At 41.0% G+C, this 16329-nt stretch overlaps 1 protein-coding gene across 1 annotated transcript; it reads left to right on the top strand.

Annotated features, from left to right (window-relative positions):
- Window positions 1-7333: 7333 nt before the first annotated feature.
- On the top strand, window positions 7334-13190 carry GRPEL1 (GrpE like 1, mitochondrial). The gene is made up of 4 exons (XM_057365255.1): window positions 7334-7449; window positions 8318-8486; window positions 10008-10089; window positions 12281-13190. Exons 1-4 carry the CDS (start codon window positions 7379-7381, stop codon window positions 12625-12627), a joined length of 669 nt encoding a protein of 222 aa, XP_057221238.1. The 5' UTR covers window positions 7334-7378; the 3' UTR covers window positions 12628-13190.
- Window positions 13191-16329: the final 3139 nt, after the last annotated feature.

Raw genomic sequence — 16329 nt, 5'->3', positions numbered from 1 at the left:
CCAGAGGAAGACAAACATATCCTGTCTCTCCCATTCACTGGCTCTTGCTGGAGAAGCCGAGACTGACTTTCAGCCATCACTTGAGTCTATCAGCACTTTGCACACACTTAGTGATCGGCAGAACCCTTACAAAGGGGCTGAAAAGTTAAAAGCTGGGTAAATTTGCTTTCTGCCTTGGAACTGCCCCCAGCTGGGAAATTATTCCTTAYAAACCATGAACTGTAACAATGAAATGGCTATTAACGCATAAATGTTTCCTGTGCTGTGCTCTTGCTTGACCTTACTTGTAGCTGTGCTGGCCAACTGCTAGCACAATCTACATAGTTTAGCTGGAGTTTATGGAGAAGTTGGCTCTGAAACACACTTATTTGCAATGCAGAGGACCATGAAAACAGATCTACTGAGTTTGTCATGCTGTCTTCTGACAGAAAAGTACAGCATCTACTTTGCAGCCCTCAGAGTTATCGCTGAATCCTCAACTTCTTGTTTWTCCATCTTTTATTCACTTGGGTTTGTACCAAAGTATTAATAGTTGCTATTGAAAAACAACCATCAGTCCAAAGCAGCTGCTTCTGTGCCAAATAACAGAAAACCTGTCAGAGCAATGTGTAGACAGTTACTAATTTATCTGCAGAGCAGTGTAGAGCTGCATGAGATAGAAGTTGCCTCGGGTACTCCAGCTTTCCAAAAGCACAACTAGCTCAGAGTTAATTAGCATGACAGTGTACCGGGACACTTAAGCAGGTTTTCTAGCTCATAAAGAATTCTTTGGTACTTTCTGAATACTGTTAGCTTTCATACAAAGTTGGTCTGGGTGGATCAGTCCTACAGAGCCAACAACACTGTAAAAAATAGCACAAATACACTATTCAGCATAYGTGCTTAATGCAGAATGAGGAAGATCAATGCTTCCACAGTTCATAACTGCAAAATTATATTACAAATATTTTTCYGATGTATTCCTATTTTACTTAGAGTATCCTATGATTACATGATTCTTRTTTTCCTCAGCATCTTCAAACTTGTGTCTCCCATTCCAAGAAGGGAGTGGAATTTTACAGCTATAAAATGACAGTAATTTTATTCATTAAGACTTTGCCAGCCAAAGCACTAGGGGAATCATAAAAAAAAGTCATAAACACATGTAAAAAAGACACAATAGAAATTTTTTTTTTAATGTTAAAACACAAATTAAGCAAGCAAGGAAAGGTAGTCTAATAAAATATAGACATCACTARTCATAAGAAAAACATATAATTTCTTTGAAATGGATGAGCCTGCTTTGTTAGGTAATTTAAAAGAACTAAAAGAGAAGCCATGGTGGGCCAGGGATTTTGCACCTCAATGCTTTCCACAGGCATAATTACCACCCAACACCAATATCATTGACCACAGCAGGAGGTGTCAGTCACACCATCTCTACAGATGAACACAGTACTGTTGAGGCAGTGGTGAGTACAAAAAAGGTGAAGGTGTTCTTGATCACAGTGAGATCTTAAGGAAGGACAGCTTTGGCAAAACCTGRGAATGAGTAAGCAGAGATGGAAGCAGCATGTTAAAGAGGCTTTTCCACTCTAAACACAGCAGATGTGGCGATGGAAAGTGAAGAACTGAAGTTAAAAGAGGAGGAAGAAAGAACAATGTAAGGGCAATACCCAAGGACCAGTGATGTGTTGTAAAGGTGATGAGAAACAGTTTGTCTGATCAGACAAACAGAGAACAGTTAGGCAGAGAACAGTGCAGAGACCAGGGGCTGGTAATGGAGTCAGAGGGAAAGACTACATAATTCCAGCTACAGCAGAAGATATTCCTATTTAACACCTATCATTCAAGTACAGATTCCCTTCTTGGTATTTTATTTTATAAACATCTAGCACAAGAACATTCGCAATGCTGAACCAATAATTTTTAATCAGTKTCTGATGATTAATAACACATTAACCTGAGGTGATTCATGAATCTGAGGTGACCTTTAAAACAGCAGTGTAACAACTGTTAGAAAACTCAAATCAGCCATGTTCTTGCTTTCTGAACAAGATGCAAACACTGTGGATGTAAAACAAGTGTTTTCCTTCAGTTCTGCCTGCACCTGACTAGCACAAAATTTACATTCTAATTTTATATCCAAAACCTGGAGATATACCATAGTAACAGAACCCAAATGATTTTAAGGAAAACCTGACAAAAACACACACTTGCCTTAAATGTCATCAACCTGACAAAAACACACACTTGCCTTAAATGTCATCAGCCTAGCTTTAATGGTGATATGAGCTCCTATAACACCGTCTGAAGTTGCACCTTCAGAGATGCTTGTGGAAAGCAAATAAAGTGTGAATAATTCATTTTAGGAACAGGTTTAAGTCCAGCTTCAGAGACTGTGATTTTCACACAAAGCACCAAAAATATGTTAGGCAGATTTTATTTATATGGCAATCTAATTTTTGAAAGCTATTTATTCTCTCCCATTGTAGCCATTTTTGGCTGAACTTTTTGTCCCATTCTGGTCAGACTCATCTAGCCAGATTAGGATTAAATGGAGCACAGCAGYGGTCCCACAGGAGAATCCACTCACTCATTAATTAGGCACAGCAATATAATTAAAAACTCCTGCTGCTTTTTAGAGTTGAATCAAAGCAGAAGACAACATTTTTAAAATTTTGCTTTATGCTTCTTCCTTTGATAGCTTTTCAAAACCATTGCACAACGTCAGCAGAATGAGCATTCCCCCTTTGTCAKCCAGCTGGGAGCTCGGAGAACAGCGTATCTATGGGACTGCACTGGGAATCCAAGCTTTAAAACATTGTGACCAAACAGAGCTCCATCCACTGGCCCAACCAACCCTACTGTTAAACATCCTGTCAGTCATCACAAAAAATATGTCATAAGCAAGAAAGTCACACCTGAGCAATAAATGGCCACCTCAGGCTTTTATGGTACTACTGGCAGTCATTTGCCAGCATCTGGCCKGGCAATCCTTCACAGTACAGCACTTGCTTTGACTAATACAAATCACTTGTACACAAGGGCAGCAGAAACAAGCCCACAGCAACTAATTCATCAAATCTTAAAGAAAAATTAACAGAGGAAAATGTAGATCTGAATGTCAAAGTACTATTCCAGTAACTGCACTTACACTGTCAGCCTGTGTGCAGAAAGAGAGACCAACAATTGCTGTTTTCTTGGCAAATCTGAATGTGACCAGAGAGCTGATCTGCCCTTCTGYCCAATTGTTCTGGTAAGTTGAGAGGCAACAATTGATTTTTATGAAAAAATATTAAGAAAATCCATGACACCACACTCAGAGAATCACAATGGATTTGACAACTCTTCTCTCAATGCTCAATAATTTTGTCTCAAGGTGGAAAGTCACATCAGCATGACAGTAAATTGTTTCTGTGCATGGTTCTGACTGGTAACTAAATAAAGTAAGATAGACAATGCCTGATTGACATAGCTTTTCCATTATAGTATCTCCGGGAATGCTACAAAACATACATGAGTGTCCCCAACAACAYGAGGGCTAAGAGAACTGTAATAGATAGCCAGATTTGTAAATCCTTGGGATACCAGATGACTTATGCATTATATTACAATAAATTGCCTCTGAAATTGTGGCATGCTGCTTCAGGGAACGAACACTTCAGTGTCCTCCCAGGAACAGAACTTTTGTTATTCTAAATTGCTCTAATTAGCTCYCTTCAGAGCCCTGTGGCTATAGCTATTAGATTTCCAACACAGTGACAACATTCTCCAGGCAACAAGATGGTTACAAAATACACCCTTCAAACTAGTAAGCAAAAGGCYATGGGAACTCAAAAGTACTCTTTATAATCAGAGCAAGATGTATGAATCTGTATTTACAGCCTAAGGAGAAACYAGGCAGAATATAAGTATTATACATTCACTCTTGGGAGAGTTTTCTCAAAATGTTTACATTAAAAATTATAAATTCTCAATGTACAGATTAACTATTTTAGTCGTCCTCTAATTAAAAGCAAATAAGGTAGTCTCCCTACATATACACATCCCAACCTGCATTTCAGGATTAAAGTACTGATTTAATCTTTATTGTCCTCTGAAATGGACCCAGGGTGTATCTGATCCTCAGTCTCAATAACTCTTATAGAAAAAAAAATTGCTATTATTTTATGCACAAGGATCTGTCCCTTAATTTTCCACTAGACATCTTCCCACAATGGGCTATGGAATACGGTGGCTGTGTGCTCTGATCTGTGATCTCTTCTAAAGGGCACAGGAATTAATGTTTGTCTTCACGGCTGTATCATTCAGTAACAGTCTTACAGCTACATCAATATTTTTTAATTTGATTTAGGTATTTCCCAGTAACTGGCCTGAAAGGTCACTGTTAGAATATTTACAGGGATATTTTTGGTGGTTTCCTCCTTCCCCCWCCCCCCAAGCTTGCTCTCACCACAGCTCAATATTTGGTTCTGGCTGGGATATAACCTTTGATTGGAGAAGATAYGATAGCCTTTACCTTCAAAACATTAATAATAAAGTTCATATCTGAAACACAAATGTAATGACATTCTGTTTGCTGCTTGAATATCAATAAAGTACATCTTAGCATTAGGAGACAGAACTAGGYTTGGGGTTCTTTTTAGAGAAATAGAAATGCCTTAATTTTTCATTTAAGTTTTCAAGCACATATCTTACATTTGTGGCATTTTTCATCTTGAAGGATTATAGGTTTCTTTACTGCAAGTGCAATATTAATAATAGAAAAGAGACTTATTKAGTTGATGTTTTGAATTTTCAAAATATCACAGAAATTCCCTCATGCTCACTACACAACTTCCTTGTAAGGCGCTGAAAGATTACTGCCCTTAATTGTGGTTGTAGAAATGTAGAAATGAGGTTAMGTAACTGTATAAGTAACTGTACAAGACCACGAAGTTAATCACTAGAGGAAGTGGGAATGATATCCAGACTACTTGATTCTATCACTAGCTAACAGAAATTAGAGGTTAGAGTMACTTTTAAACCACAGGTTGAAAAGTAGCAGCTGTTTCACAGAATCRYGGAATGYTCTGAGTTGGAAGGGACCCACATGAATCACTGAGTCCAACTCTTGAATGAATGGCCTAAACAGGAGTGATGACTGATGATTTAGAATTCAGAATGAGCATTAGTTATTCATATTTCATATTCAAACCCAGTATTTATGTGAAGAACCAAAGATTGTTTGATATGGAGAAGACTGGATAAAAAAAAAAAAACAAAACTATGCCTGTTCCTGAACACTATGACTGCTAACCAGGTCCAGTAACAGATGCTGACTACTCGGTAGCTGACTTTACATCCAATTCATGAGCCAGCACTGCAATGAAACCAGAATAGCCTGCAATAGCCTGAGTCAAAACAAGGCATGAAAAAGTCTTGGGTTTTTTTGGTCAAAGTGGGATAGTACTTACAGCCAACATCAGCCATGATGCAAACAAGCTCCAGTAAACTTGCATGTTCTTCTGAAGCTGCAGATGTTGTTTAGTCTTGACCATCAGCATCTAAGTCAGCTGCAGGTTTTCCGTGACAGTTGATCAGCTTACAGGACCCACAGCAAAATGCATTTTCACTGTGAGTTATCTTGAAAGGTTACTTGTAGAAGGCCTGTGAAATGTCATTTGGGGTAAATGGCTTCTAAAGAAGAATGTTACTGTTCCAGACATCTTAAGTCTAATATATATCCTCAGCTATTGAGGATGCTGGTAGTGGCTTCTTCTCAACCTTTTGTTATCAATTCTGTAATTTTGTTATCAATCCTTAATCAAGCATAACTTCCACAGATGGTGGGCAGCAGACAGATGGAGACAAGGTGAAACAGGAATCTACCGGCTGAAGATGCTGGGGAAAACAACAAATGAGACAGACAGACTGCATGTCTAGGTTTTGTAAAGAATAATCTTTACAGGAAACATTTTAAAAGGCTCAGACCTAAAAATTCAATTGTTTTTTCTGTCTCATTTCTTCACGGCTTTCTGTGGGCATCATCCTTTATGACTGTTCTTGGTTTTCTCCTTGTTCTGTCTGATTCTTTCTCAGCATTATATTAAAAAATTTCCTCAATTATTTCTCTCAGTATTTCTAAGGATGAAGCTTGAAATCTGTGGGTCATCAGCTTTCTGGAAAGCAGATACTGACCACACTGCAGCCACTCCACGTGGACAGGACATGGCACACACATCCTTCCTCATTACTGTGTTCTATATAGGCAAGCCATGGGTCTGTACCAGTGTCAMATCAGAGAAAAGCCATCAGCAAAATAAGACTCAATGGGATCTAAAGTTGTCATGGGATGAGGCCACTGTCCTCATAACATTTATCCTGTGTTCCATGACACAGCCCATCCCCRGCAAACCAATCTGCCAAATAAACGCCAATGCTGGAACCTTGGTGTGCTCTGCCAAAGTTCCATCGTACTGAGCAAGGGYCTGCAGGACTCTCCTGCACCAAGCCAAAAATGTCTCCTCCATTCGCTTTTTTAGTAATGCTTTTTCACTTGAATATAACATTTACTAAATTTGCATTATGGAATTTGCATCTTCTTCAGATTTCATTAGGAGAGTTCACAAATGCATGCAGGAATCAGGCTAACAGCTGGTGTTCAGACATCTTGCATAATCTAGCACTCTCTGCAGAGCTGTACAATAAGTATGTGACCTCGTTGTTTTTTTCCTCCCCTTTAACAGGATATTGACCAAGCAATCGACAAACTGCCCAAGTTCAGATATCCCCGTATCACCACGCAGGGCAGCCTCCAGTTACACGGGGCACTTGGACAAACAGCTTGCACAAGCAGGTGGCCAAATCTGGAACTAGTGGATTAGCAACGTTATCCCATTTAATGAAAGCTCAAGATTTAATCAAATKAAATAATTGTCCAGCAAGAGCGTACACAGCAGTTTACAGCGAGCATGTGCGGGCACAGGATGGAAACCCGTGTGTAAAGTTTGCAAACTGCTGAAGAGTGCTACAGGGTGCTATTGGCAATGGGGTTATCCAGCACTTAAAATGAGTTGAAATCTTCAAACTTTTCCCGTCTCAGCTCGAATAGGAACGATGCCGACCACGCGAGCAACGCCAAGACACTTCCGACCGCCGCCCTCCCCCTCACCGGACAAAATGGCCGCCCGGCACGCGCCCCGCCCGCGGCCCCGCCCGCCGCGCGTCACTGAGGGGCGAGGCGCGCGCGCCCCTGGGAGCGCTCCGCCGCGCCCCGGAATAGCCGCCCGCTCGGCCTGAGGCGGYGCGTCCGCCCCGCTGATTGGCTGCCGGCCGCGTCACTCCAGGCCCGCCCGCTCGCTGATTGGCCGAGGCCGGGGGGCGGGCCGAGGCGGCCGGCGGGCAGGAGAGCGCCATGGCGGCCGTGGCCCAGTGCGTGCGGGGTGCGCTGCGCCCGCGCCTCCCGCTGCTGAGCGTCGCGCTGAGGTGAGGGGGTAGCGCCGCGCCGCCCGCCCGACACCGGACATTCGGGCCGGGGCCGCGCTCACCGCCGGACCGGGAGAAGAGCGAGGCTCGGCCCTGCCGCGTGAGGGTCCCAAGYCCCGGGGARCCCCGTCCGAMAGCCGGGACGGGCCGGGGCCGYCCCCCATCCCCCWSCGCTCTTCGTTGCTTTCCCTTGCTCTTCCCCTGGGGAGCGGCCCAGTCCCTCAGCTTGGAGGGCTCCAGGCCTGGAGTGTCCATGCGGCGGGCGGGGATTCGAGCTCTGGTGTTAGYGCGGCGGTGATCCCGCAGCCTTGTCCGGGTGGTTCGGCTCAGCTCGCTCAGCCTTGGAAACGTCAGGAAGGGATGAAGAGTCATTATTTATGCAGGCAGGCTCTTGCTTGCCGCGGTGTTTGCCATACAGCAAGGACGGGCTGCGTGGGGGGCGCCGCTCCTGTGGCCAAGCCCTGTTCTGTGGGTGTTTTCTGGACGGCTGTTGCCGGCGATTGCATCACGGAATTTGCCTCCTGATAGAGCACTGGGCTGAAAACGAGCTCATASTGCCTTAGAAGTGCTGTGACTCTACAAACTGCATGTTACGGACACTTAMAAACTGATGTCTTGCCGCAGTTATTTTCTGCTACGGTTTAAATGGACGAAGATSTGTYGCYTCTTACGGAGGGTTCTGCACACAGTATTCATAGGCCTAGAATTGTATGAATTCGTGCTTTGATGTGAGAATTTTGTGGACACTATATATCAAAGTGTCTGGTATGTTTAAAAAATGCTAATATCTTGCAAGATAAGCAACAGAATAATACTGTCCAATATTTTACAAAATAGCATAATAATATTATCCATATTTTTGCCTTAGAACATCTCCACGACTGCTTTGTGCAGCAACACAGCAGAAGAATACTGGCCAGAACTTGGAAGAGGACCAGAGTCAGAGCCAAAATGAGCAGAAAGTTGAACCCACCTCTGCTGAAAAACTGCTAGCTGAAGAAAAGGCCAAACTGGAAGAACAACTAAAAGAAGTTACTGTAAGTGTCTCTGYGTTATTAGGTTGCATACGTTATAAATTGTGAACCCAAGAGCCTCCATTGTGGGTTCTCAGTGCACTGTCTGGATACAGTTGTGAGATCCTCTTTAGTTTAATAAAACTCACAATTTGATAATTTTTTTAACTGATGTTTACATGTACTACAAGACCTGGGATGCATTCCTGGTCCAAAGTTAAGATTTTGGATAGTTTTTTTCCAGTTTCTGGATGGAATCAGACCTTTTCCAGCCTGAAAATTTGTTGCTGATTTTCACATAGGTTTTGCTCAGTGAAGTATTAATTTTTGGAAGCCATGGAAATGTGTGAGTGTGTCTCTGGTGTGTGCATTTGTGTGTAGAGTAGACTTTATGGAAACAGCTGCCAGCTTTCCAAAGGTCAGAGTTAATGATGCTTAGTTTTTATACAACAGTGTACTTATGCTGTGGTTAGGAAGTTTCAAACCTTGTTTGTTGGAGAGCCCTTCAGACATGAGGCTGAAGTGTCACGTCTGTTCTGTGGTCTTGTGTTCCTGCATTCTGTCCCATGCACAACTGTAGCAGAGTGTGAAGGATGCCCTGAGAGGTGCAGGTGGGCATTAAGTAAAGGCATTAATGAGTGCTTTATTTAAAATGTCTTTCTGGAGCATTTGAGACTTTGAGAGGTAGCCCAGAACCTTCTATAGAACCAGCACCTATGGATAATACATGGATTGAATTTGCTTTCTGTTGTCCTTCCCAAAGCTCTGCAGGACAATTTTGAGATGTCATTTTAATGTCTTTCTATCCTGTTGGTTGCCCAATKCAGCTCTACAGGCAGCTTGTTGACYATTTYTATTCAGTTTTGAGATTCCTGACTGGTATATGAAGGTCAGGTGTATTCAGGGTGGAACGAAGCCCACCATTCTCATTTAGGTGGTGAAGCACTCAGCCTGAATTTTTATCTTATTAGTTTTATTGAATTTCACATCTTAGTACATCTGCTGATAAATGGTCATATTTCCAGGAACAGAYCAAAACTTGACGTAAACAATAGAGGAGTTAAGATATCCTAGTTTGTAAAGGTGAGAAGACTGGAGGTTACTGTGTGGTATGTATGGAGAGGGAAGAGAGAGTTTGAAAGCCATTGCTGGGTTGAATCTGATTTGCTATAGTGTCAGTGTACCTCATGGCTGAGGAAGGATTTCTKGGAGCACACAGCAGAAAATGCAGAAATATCGGGTACATAGAACTTGATGTTTCTGTAGAGTGAAAAATGTCTTCCAGTTAATCTGTTGACAAATACTGGGATTCCTGAAAACCATCTGACTGCCTTTCCCTCATTTCTGTCTCTGTAAAGTGAAGCACACATTTGTCTTAGTAGGGGGGATGGCATGTTGTTTCAGGTTACCCTAAATGATGGATTTAGGCTATGAAACTGTTAAAAATGCTATTTTATACTGAATATGCTTGTGTGAATCATTGTCAGCTGCCCAGTCAGGAGGAATAAAATAAAATCTCTTCTGTTCCTGTTTTTTCTTCTTTAGGACAAGTACAGGCGTGCCTTGGCTGATGCCGAAAACGTGAGGCAAAGAAGCCAGAAACTGGTAGAAGAGGCAAAGTTATACGGTCAGTGGAGTCTCCTCTGGTGTTTGCTCAGTAAGACCCAGGAAATGCAATGCCTGGAAATATGAGGCTGACTGACCTTGCAGTATTGACAAGTTGTACTTCCCAGCGATTCTGACTACTTGGGTTAAAAAATGCATTTGAGACAGAGAGGTTTGAACARTTCCTCAGTTTGCATCAGAATTGTGACTATCTCCCCAGCCAAGGGCAAGACTTAAACTRCTGAAGTTAACAGCTTRACCTTCTGGGRGMTTTTTTTTGGTTGGTTGGTTTTTGGGGTTTTTTTGTGTTGTCATTTGTTTGGGGTTTTTGAGTGGGTTTTTTTTAGCCTTATACATTTGAATAACTGTTCTGTTGAAAGTCATCATTTCCAAATAGAAGTRAAACCTCTAAATGAATGGATTCTTTACAATGCTAGGAATGCACAATGATTGGCTGTGAGGAGTGCTAGAAGCACATCTTCCGTCAAGAGCCAGGCTACTAACATCTGATTTAGCTTTCTAACATTTTCAACACAAATCTGTAAAAGAGAAATTGTGTGCAAACGCTGCAGCAGAAGAGTGCTGTTTTATCCTGGTGTTTGACTGCCACTCTGCCTTGAAAAATGAGTTGCTCCTTTTCACCACACACCCTGCACAGGGTTAAAGTTTAATTCTGAATGCAGAAATTCTAATTTCTGAATACAGGGTCYTAGTTAATGGGTACTGTAAGAAAGTATTCTTTGCATTCTTTTTCATGTTTGAGTGTTTCATCCTGAGGTTGATTTGCGATAAGTATTGTTTCACTCATATTCTACTTAGTGCAAAGGACTTTTAGTCATGTCTGAGCTCAGAGATCCTACAATAAAAATTAATTTATCTTGAAAACTAARTTATCTRTAATCTGTAAAGTTTATTGCTTGTGCATGACTGCTTGTTTTGTTGAAGAAAGTCTCATTTCTGAGACTTGCATAAATTGAGAGTTGCAGTCACAGGTATTTGCARATTAAGTTATGCAATAAAAAACTGAACCAAACCTCCTTCTAAAGAATTRTTTGGTTTGATTCAGATAACTAGATAGCTGTCTTACTTATATTTGGTACAGTTCAGCCCCAACCACAACTCTCGTTTTTAGTTACCATGATTGTTTTTATCAATTTTTTTAACTACTTGGACATTGTTAGTTACTGTTATGTTAAGAGCTCGAGTGTCTGCAGAGTTGTGCAGTTGTTGGAGAGACCTTTTCCTGAGAAACTAGGGTCTTCTGAGAGAAGTGAGAACTAGCTGATCCCTACAGATCTTGTAAGGTGCTTCCACAGTTGTGGGGTTTTTGTGTTTAAACCAAAGACTTGTCCTCTGGTAATAGTCATGTCRCTTCTTGGTAAGGAAAAAAACCCATCTAAAATGTGAGCTAGAATTAAAAAGGCTGTCTCTGGCTGGAAAAAAAGAAAAAAAACATTAAAAACGAACCCAAAATCCAGTGCCATTTGTCCTTTGCTTAMCTCTATGTAGAAATGTGTGATTTTATTGAAGTCTTTCGATTTTTTCTTGATTGCTAGAGCCTTAAGTGAGATTAGTCCAGATTCTCTTAGTGTGAGCCAGAGAACAGCTTCAGAAGGACTTTGATTAACTTGGAAATTGCTCAGTATTTGCAAGGCACAGCTGCTGACTCTGAGGAGAGGTTTGTAGTGGGAYTGAGAGGTGCAAATTCTTTCATTGAAGGAAGAATCCCTGTTCATCTCTTGAAATCTCCATCAGTCTGATTACATGCTTTGTCTTCTGCAAATATTTTTATCACATCAGGTTAAAGGGTAGGAATAGGGCARCGTAATGCTTTGAATCCAAATCTTTTAGGTGAATCCCAAGATGAGAGAGACATAAGGAAATTACATTAAGCTGTCTGAAAGTTTTGGTAACTTTGGTAAGAATTTTACTTGTCGTTGTTGGGTCATTAGCATAACTTYAGCTCTTTTGAGTTGAAATAACATTTTGTTCCATAGAAGTAGAGGAGATGGTGTGGATTTYGATATCTGTAATAATTCTTTATTACCATCCAAAACTAGAAAGGACATTCTACCCCAATTGAAGACAGTATTGCATCTTAAGAGTCTGAGAGTACAGGTTATTGCTGTAGGTTTTGGGGGGGTTGTGAGGTTGTTAACACTTGTTTTCCTCAGTGAACTAATCCCATTCTCTCCTCCTTTATACATTTTCAGGGATCCAGAGCTTCTGTAAGGACTTACTAGAAGTTGCAGACATTTTGGAGAAAGCAACAGAAAGCGTTCCAAAAGAAGAAATTAAAGATGAMAATCCTCACTTGAAGAGCTTATATGAAGGTCTTGTGATGACAGAAGTACAGATTCAGAAAGTGTTTAAAAAGCATGGCCTGATCAGACTGAATCCTATCGGAGCCAAGTTCGATCCCTACGAACACGAAGCGCTGTTCCACACTCCCGTGGAAGGGCAGGAGCCTGGCACTATTGCATTGGTATCCAAGATTGGCTATAAGCTGCACGGGCGCACGCTGCGGCCTGCCCTGGTGGGTGTTGTGAAAGACGCTTAGCTGCTCAAGCTGAGAGTTTCAAATGCCATACAACTATTAAACAGCTGGATGGTTTTTCTCTTACACTATGCTTTCCTCGTTCCTGTGCACCCTGAGAGGTTTAAATGAGTTGGTTGAGGTCTCCTAGTGAATATGAAGTAAYGGATGAAATTCTGCTTAGTGGCCTTCAGCATCACTGTTCCATAAGCTCTTCTTTGGTGTGAATTACAAGAGCCATTAAGCCCTCTAATGTTTTAGATTAGATAATGTTTTTTACAACTTTTGCTCCTGAGAAGGTGCATTAAATTGGAAAGAATGAAATGCTCACAAGAATTKTGCAATTTCAAGTTTATCACTGTGTGTATAGATTGAAAATCCAGATARTGGTTTAAACACTTCCTTTGCTTTTGTAGAATCTCATATTGCAGAAGGGGGTGAAGTAGTTCGAAAACCTGATTTCTGCAAGCACCCATCAGCTTTTACACACTGATGTGATAAATGCCCTTTTTTGTCCATTCAGAAATAATCTCAGCAACTGAAACCCGTGTGAATTCTGAACTGTAAATAAATGGCAATGGAGATTAGATATCTTTCGTAATTGCTTAACCTTTTAGTCCTGTACTAACAACTCAAGAAAACCATCTAATACTTGTATGGCATTGAAGAATCAAYAGAATTTATCCAATCTCTGGATTTTTAATTTAATGTTATATAAATTGGTTTAAACAATTTTGATAGTCTTGTGACTTCTAGCTTTGCAATCAGTTTGTTAAGCAAACTGTAGTTACAACCCTGCTGGGAGCCAGAACACCCAAAGAAGTGAGTTGCTGAGAGTTTGGTRTATGATTTCTTTTAGACTKAYAWAWAWWWKYRYRTRWRWGKSKCWMAMAMAAAMRYGWRMWCWSWYTYWYWTTYWYWWTWTYTYWYAYWTWYACAGTTTGCACCYTAGRTTGTACCAGAACTTYTCCCTWTGCAGCTTTTGCCATGTCTAACTCCACTTGCTGCTCCCAATCCTGCAGAATTGGSCTAAAATACAATACATGATTAACAGCGTTTTGTCCTACATCTGTCTGGCCACCTGGATAGGAGTGGGTGGAACCTGGCACATTACACAACTGACAAAACACCTATTTTTGTATCCTTAAAACTGGTASTAATAACACACAGGACAGAATCTTCAAATTTAGGGAAGTTACTAGGCCCTGGTAAAAAGTAAGTAAGTGCTTCTGAATCTTTTACCRTGTTTCTGGTTATTGTGGATTAAGGAGCTTCTTAGTCAGATATTGATTACTTTTTTGTGGTTGAGATGCAGAGTTGCCAAGAGCTTACTGAACACTAGACTTCATGGTGACAAGTGATTCCTCCTTCCTTGAGACATTTTTGCAGTGCTGGTTTGCCTCATGGGCCAACAGTTAACTAGGAACAGCCTAAATACATGTAGCTGTTTGGAGAWTAGTCATGTTAATGTATTTAAGAACTCATTCTTTCTCAACTCTTAAGAACGCTTCAATGGGGCAGAGGAAGAGTAATTTTTGGTGTGTGCSTGTGAAGACAACTGTAATGTTAAATTTTTTAAATGAATCAAGTACGGGGAAAAAAATGTGAAGATTGAATTTAAAAATACAGGTGGAAAAAGGGATTCCACATACTGAAGCTGAAYTTGGAAGCAACTTCCTTCCATCTGGGTTTAAGAGCCCACTGTACCTGTGTAAGCAGGATTGAAGAAATGGTTTTGTTGCCCTTTGATCAGGACCCATTCTCAACTGATGCCAGAAAGGGACCAGGGTCCATTTTAAATACTTTTTAGGAACTGTCCTGTATTGTTTTGTCCCTTCCCAGTCCCTTTGGTCAAAACTAAATGTAGTAATAACTTCCTTAGTATAGGAGTTTTTCCATTAGGGAGTTAAAACTTCTTCCCTAGCAGATGAAGATTTTGTTAATGARCTTCAAGTGCCTCACACAGTCATTTTTGGACCACATTACTTCATTTGGGGTGTTCTTAAAAAAGTTCCTGTTAAATGTTCAGCACAAGGTTCATCTTTGAAGCTGGTAATTGAGTATCTCATCTAAGTGGTTCCTCTCCCCTGGCCTGCCCTCAGGGAGGCTTTGGCATGAAGTGGGGCAGTCTGTGGAGTTCTCCAAGCACCTGTGCACTCTGCCGTACCACAGCCAGGAGCACTGAGGAAATCAAATAAATGAGGAAAGCAGTTCTGAAATTTAAGCAGCCAAYAAAGCTACCACCAGTACTATCTCTTTYRTAAACACTGCATTTCCACCCATCACRTTTAGTTACAATGCATCTCCACTTGTTATTGCAAATATTTAAGCCATTTTCCTCGTTGCCCAGGCTAGATTATTGTTAAATCAATAATGGAAAGAAACTTTMGTGTAARTTTATTTACCAATATACAATGCAAAAATCTAGTAAAATTCTGTGTGCACAACATCAGTTAGGCTTTGTGTGATTTCAGAACAGGTTGTTTGTGTGTCTGGCACAGCCACACCAGTAAACTTCATATGATTGCAACATTCCCTTTGAGGAAGAAAGAAGCTGAGAGCTGAACATACTCATGGGGTATCTTGCTTCACAGTATTTAATGTGTTGTCACTTTAGAGTGACTAGGGCACATCCAAAAAAACATTTTGTGAGAAGAGATAGTAAACCAAGAGGTTCATGAAGTCTGTTCCAATTGCAAAGGAATCAGATGCAGTGGCAGCACAAGAGAATGGCAGAGTGCTTAGCCTGTGTGATTTACAAGGCAGTTCATGGTCACAGAATAGTGCAAGCCAAAAACCCCTGCTGTTACTGATTGTTGGGCCTGCCATGGAACAGGAGGCAGGAGGGGCTGTAGCCAGAACACTGCAGCATCTGAGCCCTGCACCGGGCAGTGCACATGGAATGGAGATTGATGCTCCCTCCAACACAGTGCTGGGATGGGACACACAGCACAGCCCCTACCCAGAGCACAGGATCAGTATTTTGAACACTTTAGAGAGTGTTAMTTTTTCAGAGGCTTACATCAATGCTGTTAAGACAGATAYTAYCATTAGTAATAACTTTAATTAGAAAAGTCAAGAGCATTAAGCATATAAAACACCTTGTCATTAGCAACATGAAGGCTGGGTTATTTGTACAGTACAGGAAGCACTTCCAGATCAACACAAGATACAAACTGAAACAGCTCTTTGCCATCTCAGCCCCTTCACCACAGAAGAGAAGCAGCACAGCTGTAGTAAGTTGCTGGATTAACATTAACTGCATCTCAACTTACAAGCAATCAAACAAAACCAGCAGCTCATAGCAAAGGAATGCTTAGACTAAATCTGTTCCACGTGAAATATGGAACAGCAGCATCCTCTAGTGCAAGTCACCTTTAAAATTAAAAGCATAGCTGACAATGAGACATTGCTTCTAGGGAAGCCCTTTCCAAGGGACTAATATTTGCTAAAGCAAACATTTACCACCTTGAGTTAGCTTGCAAGTACAAAATAAATATTGATTTCCATATTGCATACATTAAAAATACTTTATTTTACATTCATTTTGATGTTCAATAAGTTACGTCTAGCACCAAAGAAACATTTTGGAGGGGTTGAGGAATTAAGAAGCTACAAAGTGTAAATGCAGAATTCACTTCAACGTTTAAATGACTCATTGGTGCCTAGATTTTTTTCCTAAGTTATTGTTCAGATGGGCTTTACGCTATTGCTTCAGTTAAACTT

The sequence above is a fragment of the Malurus melanocephalus genome, unplaced genomic scaffold (genome assembly GCF_030028575.1).
Source record: "Malurus melanocephalus ecotype Western Australia unplaced genomic scaffold, MMel_1.1 scaffold_50, whole genome shotgun sequence".
NCBI lineage: Eukaryota > Metazoa > Chordata > Aves > Passeriformes > Maluridae > Malurus > Malurus melanocephalus.
Note: the sequence above shows the minus strand (reverse complement) of the source record. Positions and strands in the feature narration are given on the sequence as shown.